The 7823-nt window shown below is 31.4% G+C and overlaps 1 protein-coding gene across 1 annotated transcript; it reads right to left on the minus strand.

The window, feature by feature from the left end:
* Window positions 1-220: 220 nt before the first annotated feature.
* Window positions 221-7503, minus strand: LOC130629257 (DNA repair protein XRCC4-like). The gene is made up of 11 exons (XM_057442395.1): window positions 7212-7503; window positions 6788-6942; window positions 6060-6095; window positions 5431-5529; window positions 4843-4908; window positions 4178-4234; window positions 2643-2697; window positions 2320-2359; window positions 2077-2107; window positions 563-602; window positions 221-291 (listed from the first exon to the last, which is right to left on the minus strand). Coding segments are annotated over exons 1-9 (636 nt in total). The 5' UTR covers window positions 7339-7503; the 3' UTR covers window positions 221-291; window positions 563-602; window positions 2077-2106.
* Window positions 7504-7823: the final 320 nt, after the last annotated feature.

A 7823-nucleotide genomic window follows, 5' to 3' on the forward strand; every position in this document is an offset into this window, starting at 1 on the left:
CTTGTTTGCAGCCAATATCTTGTTTTAAGCCATTCTCTGACTTTTATTTTTTTTAGACGTTGAGTAAGAAATCTCTACTGCTAAAAAAAGGCGTAAAAATTTCCTTTTTTTCAAAGTTATCTTAGGTTAGCAACTTGTAGTCTATTTAGTGAGTATAAAAGATTCTAAGGTAAAGTAAGAGATGTGAAAGCACTCCTACTTTCTGTTCTTTCGTGGTTTATCATCATCGTCAGCTATTTTTTCATCTAAAATAAAGTCAGGAGAAGACGGTCCACCAAGATCAGAGGATTTCTAAAAAAAATCTGATAACAATATCTTCTCTTCCAGCTCTATCAGCTCTACGAGTAGTTATTTGGTTGAGTACAATTTAAGTACCTGAAATTGTTTTGTGTATACAAGAATGTTCAGAATGGCAAACACTATTCTTTAAAAACAATGGACATTTACCATGCATGGACAAAGGTAAAAATTCATTATTTACATGTAATATTAGCAGTTTTTGGGAGATTTTTATGACGTAAAGAAATTGAGAATTCTTTCCTGAAAAGTATTAAATCTTTACCTTGGTTAAGCTGCCTTTTTCCTCATCCGTATCCATGCCTCTAGAAAATAAAAATGGGTCGAGAAAATAAATGAATTTATTACATCTATTCTTGAAGCCTTCAACGTTACCTTTGTGTAAGAGTTGCCACTTTTTTATTGGGTCAAATTTGAGGAGAGTTAAAAGGACTATTGATGAGAATTTTCAAGCTTTTTTGAGAAGATGGTGGTATTTTTTTAAAAAAACATATAAAAAAATGAGAAGATTTGAGGAATTTTGTCATAAAGGCAATAGTACGAGTGAGAATTTTTATTTCTGTACCCAACCAGCATTTCTATATATTTTAAACATTAAATCGTGTTCTTTTTCTTGTTAGTGCTCTTTTATGCTCTTCAGTGCCAGGTGAGAAACAAGCTTAAAAAAACTATTAAGTAGAGTTGTTAAAAAATTGAGAGATTATTCGAAACTGAATAAAATTAAGTAGTTTTGAGAATTTTCTAAAACGTTTGTTTTAATACCTGACCGATGATCTGAAATAATCACATAAAAACGCGAATACTATGTTTACCGCTCACGTGGTTGCTTGTTATTAATCATTCGCTTTTCTGATTGGCTGCAAAAGATTTTTTCCATTACGTAAAAGGCCCTTAAACTGTTTAAGACTCTCTCTCAATCACGATCACAATACACCATTTTATTATCGTCGTAGTAATAAAGATTTTTATGCAAGTGGAGTGGGTTAAATGTAAGAGTTTTATCATTTACTTCCACGTTCTTTTATTTCATTTATCTTTATGAGTTAATATTAAATAAGTAAACCCCAGACTTTGGCCATTGGCAATTATTTTACGAATTTCTGAATAATGCAAATTTTATGACACGGAATGTGTTCAAGGGTGTAATATTTGACACTGTGTCTTTAGGAACCAGGTAGGTGATAAATCTTTTAAGGAAACCTCTACTTTTTACTACTTCTTGTATGCTTCGCTACTACAGTATAACTAACCCGACTTACGGTACACATTCATAATGGCTAACGTAATTGAAAAGTGATCTATAGCGCTACAGAAATCCTAATGGCGATTCTCCTGGCGCCTTTATAAAACTTTGCGTTCATGCTACGCAGAAGATTTAATTCAGGGGTCAACTCATCTTTTATCCTGACATTTCCAACATTTGACCACAATTCCTGATATTTTCTTCACTTGTGCAGCTATTTTCGACGAGAATTTCACACTATTGAAGCTTAATTAAAGTTAATTCTTTTAGAACAATTCTAAAATTTCATCGTTGCCAATATTGACCATATAAACCTAAATTTCGTGACCTTTTCTTGACATTTCATAAAAACATCAGGTTTCCCTGACATTTTGCCTTTATTATCAAAATTCAAAATAATTCCTGACAGAGTCAACACCCGAGTTTTTTATATACAGCAGTTACTCCTGCGACATAACTTTAATGCTAGCCGTGCAAACAGATCACTTTGTCACTTCATTAAGTAAAAAAGAACCTTACATAGATTCAATACTTACTCATCCGTGTCAGTACGCTCATCTCCAGTGTCTATAAATGAAACACAATAATAAGATATTGTAGAATTTGCGTTGATTGTTGGCGACGGCTCACATATAACCACAGCAAGGAATATGTCTGTATGGAAATTCACAAAAGTATATTTATCCACCAAAAGTCTGATACAAATTTCGCGATAATTCACGCGAAATCAGAGAAAAAGCGAAATTTCTGAAAGTTATCGCGAAAACTGTGATACATACCAGGTTGTGTTGTTTTGATAGGTGATCCAGAATCGCGAGACTACACAAAAATACAGAGGAATAGTGTTAATAATAAAGAACAAAGAAACAAATAAAAAAAGAAATTCAAATAGTAAAATCCAAGGCTAAACCCAATAAGAAATTACAAACAAAAAGTTTGTTATCAAATAAATAATAAAAACGATATAAAAGTCAAAGATAAGATACACAAACAAACAAAAATTACAAGCACGACAAACAAACATGTAAACCACAAACAAAAAACATCAAAACACAAACATAAAAAAATCAAACAAACACCGGAGTCGAACTTAACACCATACGTTGCGTCTTTAATTCCCTGATTCGTGCCTTCTTTTCATTTAACACCAACGAAAACTGAAAAAACAAATAATATATATAGAATGGATTTATAACATGTATTTTGCCATTGTTTTTCATGTAGCTATTAAAAAAAGAAAGTAAATTATAAGGTCTTTAAATAAATTTTGATAAAGTTGAAAAAATTAACCCGACATCTCCGAACATCTTCACTCTCTGCATTATAACTTTTTGGGTGCAATGACTCAAGCAATACGAATGACTTCAAAAAGCCTTCCTAAAAACATTCCGGATTTTTTAAAACACGCAAAGTTTGCTCATATAGGGTTAAAAATGTCCCACTACATGGTCTGATCCATGACTGCTTTTACTATATCCATTAAATTGAAGTTGCAGACTTTTCATTGTACGGCGTTGATTGGAAAAAATAAACAAATTTTCGTGAACAACAATTAGTAAATTACGGCCTGGTTTGACCAAAAGTATAAGATGTAAATTTAATTGAATGTAAAAGAAAACATCACCAGTTTCACGAATTAAATATATTTTATACGTTTCGGCCGTATATGGCCATTATCAAGTCATTCACAAACCTTATTTCGTAAAAGATTATTTAAACATTACGATCGTACGATAAAATTATCGTGCGACATTTTAATCAACAAATAGGAATAACAGAACAGATGCAATATTTCTATTCAAAGCGGGTTTATCCCTAACTCTCCTTCAGTTCTAGATCGTAATTATTCTTAGCGGTGGAGAGTATCGATAAATTCTCAAAACAAGGCCTAGACTGACAGTATAAAACATGTTCGGATACAGCTGAAAATAAGGACTTTTGTCGTTTTTCCGGTTAAAGCTGAGATCCCTATGTGTTTACTGGCTCTTACCTTGTGTCGTATAATGTCAATATAAATAGCGTTGCAGCTATCGCACCTAAATTTATATACGACTTTTAGACGTACAGCCTTTACGAGTCTATTATAAAGCGGAAAAAATCGCCAATTCTCGAACCTGTGGAAAAAAATGTCCTGACGAGATGACGTTGTCATAATATTTAATTACTCAAACCGATGATGTTTTCTTTCACATTCAATTATATCTATACACACCAATATCTACAACATGTAAATTTAACTTAAGTTGTAATATACGCGATTCTTATTTGTGTCCGTTATTACTAACTAATCTAATCTTTTTATTTCCGCTCTATTTTTTTACAACAATTTCACTTACACTTCAACTTTACCCAGTATAATCTGGTATTTTGGCCTGTTTTATGTTTTGTCAGTTTAAACCTGTAATTTTAAGTTTAAGAGGCAGGGTAATGTAAGTGTACTATGTAAGGGATGGGTTCAGTTGTTGTAAAATATTACATTTCACTATCCGTTGAGAGCTAAATGTGAGATTGCTTTATATCTTCAGGCAGATCACAATTTTTCAATATCTTTCACATCGTATTTTTTCAATATCTTTTACATCAAAAATACCCCTTCAAAAAAAAAAAAATTGAAAAAAGCACCATAAAATGACTAACCTTAGTGTACAAGTCTTGTTCCAAACTGTTTTTTATTGACGTATATGCTTCTAGTCTCTAAAAGACGAAACGATATATTCTTAAAATAAACAGTAAATCGTGAGTGCCAAATACTTACTTGTTTTTAGTTTTTACACATGATTGGAAATTAACTATATATTTTACTTTGGCACCTAATGGGAAAAATATTCTCGAATACCAAATAGTTCTTCTTCTTCTTCTTGACTTTTTGCCTGTACCTAATTATTATTTTTTATATGTTTCTATTTCGACTAGCTAAGATTTTCTACTTGTTATACCCCTTTCCCATCCCCATCCCCACCCAACATACACACACACACTGGCGCGTGGCCTTGTGGGTATGGAGTTCGCTTCGTAATCACAAGGTCCGTGGTTCGGTCCACAGCGCGGGCATGTTTCGCAAGTGTCTTTACTACGATATTATTAATATCAGTGTCAAACACTGAAGTGGCTATATCCTGTAAAAATATTCAGAATAATAATAACAATAATAATAAACCACTCAATCAATTCAAATTTTTCGACCCTACATTTACTTGGCTAAATTTATATTCAAGGCATATTTAAGGTCACTGTGAAATTTTTTTATTAGAACAAAAAAAAATATATTGTCTTGCAAGAAAACAAATGTTTTAATTACTAACTTTGCACATGTCCTTTTTATCTGCCTCAAGTGATTTTGACAAGCTTTTAAAATTGGACACTTCAGTCTAAAAGAAAATAGTAACAATTTAAACAATTTAACAAAAGAGCAGGGTGTAAAAAAAGTTGATGTAGCAAAGGAAACAAAAGTGAATCTAAATATATCACAAGCTTTTTAATATTCGACATTCTTAGCGTATTTTTGTATAACTATATCCCCCTTTGACAATACGTTCCATTTCCACAACGCGTTCTATTTAGACAACACGTTCTATTTAGACAACACGTTCTCTCTTGACCATAAGTTTTTTTTTAACAATACCTTCTCTTTGGAAAATATGTTTTCTTTTTACAATACGATTTTTTTTGAGAATGATTTTAAATTTTCATGAAACCTTTTTTCCAAATTATTCAGACAAAAGGCTTAGGTTTAAATCGCTTCACATCATGACTTTCTTGTGTACATTCTAGTATCGGTTAAAAATGCATTTTATTCGACCAATTGTATCTGAAATTGCCATAAATCACTTACTTCACTTACTTTCTCTGACCTAACATGTGAATCTCGCAACTAAATTATAACATCATACCTGTAGCGACTTCAGTTGATCTTGTAAGTGATCAAATATTTCTATAACCTTGCCAGATGATGTCTCTTGTTTGTGTACTACAATACTGCCAAGTTTAAACTACAAGAAGATACCTTAATGTTACTTTTCAGAAGTACTGTGGTCACCTTATTACACTCTTACTACCCTCAGAAATTACTTTTTTTCGACAATCAAACAAGCGAAAATTTAGTCAGTTTCGTTCGCCATCTACTAAATGGACTTCTTGAAATTCACGTCAATAACCTTTTACGTGATAATGTTATGGTAAAGTAACAATAAATATTGACAGTGTTACCAGCTACTACTTGGGAACCCATTGGAACTACAAGTTGAATATTTTAAACAATTTAGAGGAGCTGGTATTTGTCTAGAAAACCTGAACTTTCCCCCAATCGGGTGAATTATAAAAACACATGTTAACTCATGTTAAAAAAATTAAAAGGGCACACTGACTTTCATCCACCGCTATTTATCAGACATTCCAAACTTAAGCCAAGTTAACATCATAAATGACAAATAAAACTGATTTCATACATGACTAGGGAAATATGAGATTGTGAAGGAGAGAAAATATAAGAGAAGAAATGATCCCTTAAAAAAACACATACCAATATTCCACCTTCTAATTCTTGCTTTATGATAAACTAAAAACATTTAGGCAGAGACATCAAAAGAATATTAGTGTTCTTTCAATTTTAAATTCTTACTGGCAACCCAGTTTGGTTTTTTGTCAAGAAGAACATCCTCGTTGAATTAAGTATTAAGCAAAGAAGTTTTGAAACCTTAATAAAAAGCATTTTTATCAAAAATGAATACTATAAAACTATATTTTTAATGATCCTAGGTCAAATTTTAGAAAATAAAAAGATTGACAGACATTGACCAGCAATTAGTTAGATTTAAATTAGTGGAGACCATCAGATAAATAGTGGTTTTGATTGAGACTTAACAAATAAATTGTTTTGCACATCTTGTAATTCATACAGAAAGTGATAAAGTGATAAAACTTTGCACTTGTTAATGCACATGAAACAATAGTTATGCATTTAAATTGAACACCAGAAGTCAGTCTTAGCCTTTTGGTGCACAATAAATAACCTTACTCTATTCTACCTGAGACCTTACAGACCTTTCTTCAAATGACAACAAAAACAACAAAGTAACTAAAGCAATAAGGAAGAATTTTGGTGCACAATAATTTTACATTCTTCTTCAGTTCTTAGAGAATTTCATCCAGATAGCAACAAAAACATTTCTAATCCATTTCCAACGAAAAACTACAGTACCAATGAAGAATGGGAATATAAAATTAAGATCAACAAACAATGGAACATACCTTGTAAGATTCACCATCACCATGTAACAGGTATGCAAATCTACCCAAGTCATGTGAGCCACTTTTATAACCAAAACTTTCTTTTATCAAGGCTTGATACTTTTCAATTGACATATCTACTTCAGATGCCATCTCCTGAATATCTTGCATGGACACTATAACATAGAAGACAAATTTACTGAAAAATAGTTATCAGCCACGATCAGCATTAAAATGTAAAAATATTATTAAGATAGATCAATTCACTAACAGCTTAAAAGATTAATCAGTTTCAGTATAACATGATAAGGCATATCAATTCTGGACTTGAATCTTATTATTTTGCGGAATTTTGACAGATATAACATACATGACGTGGCAGGAATAGAGTAGCTTCCCTTATTAAGATGAACACATTAATAATTGTCAGAAAACAACTACTTACGCTCTCCAAGATATAACTCATCACCATTTGTTATCGTCAAAGATGAAAGATTGTCGTCCACAGATTGATTCGAGAATAGGTAGAATGATTTGTCATTTAATGAAATCTTATGCATACGTTCTACCATACCTGTGTGCTTTCTTAGAAATGGAAAATGCAATTAATAAACGTTTTTTGATTTTTAACCTACAATAATTAACAGGAACTTAAAACACTCCAAATTCCTCATTACTAGTTAAAAATTAATCTTAATGTAGTAGCATTTGACAAATAAATTATCCAGCATTTATTCATTTCATAAAGAAAATTTAGCAAGATGTTATCCTCCTATACTTGAAGTACTCACTTGGGCTTAAAATGGATTTTCCACAGTTTTACATCAAGTTAATTCTTTGACAGGACCATTATTATTTACAGCAAAGCCCAAGAAAGTTTTTTTAAATGATACATCAAAAATGGAACTATTTTCACACCAGTTGTTAAAAAATATTTAAATAACTTAAAACTCTTTGAAAAACAATTCATTTAGGTTTCAGTAACATAAGAAAACTGGAAAAGATAACAGTTAGAATATCAAAAAACTTTTTGCATGAATGGAAACAGATTTTCAGA

This window comes from Hydractinia symbiolongicarpus, chromosome 15 (genome assembly GCF_029227915.1).
Source record: "Hydractinia symbiolongicarpus strain clone_291-10 chromosome 15, HSymV2.1, whole genome shotgun sequence".
Taxonomy (NCBI): domain Eukaryota; kingdom Metazoa; phylum Cnidaria; class Hydrozoa; order Anthoathecata; family Hydractiniidae; genus Hydractinia; species Hydractinia symbiolongicarpus.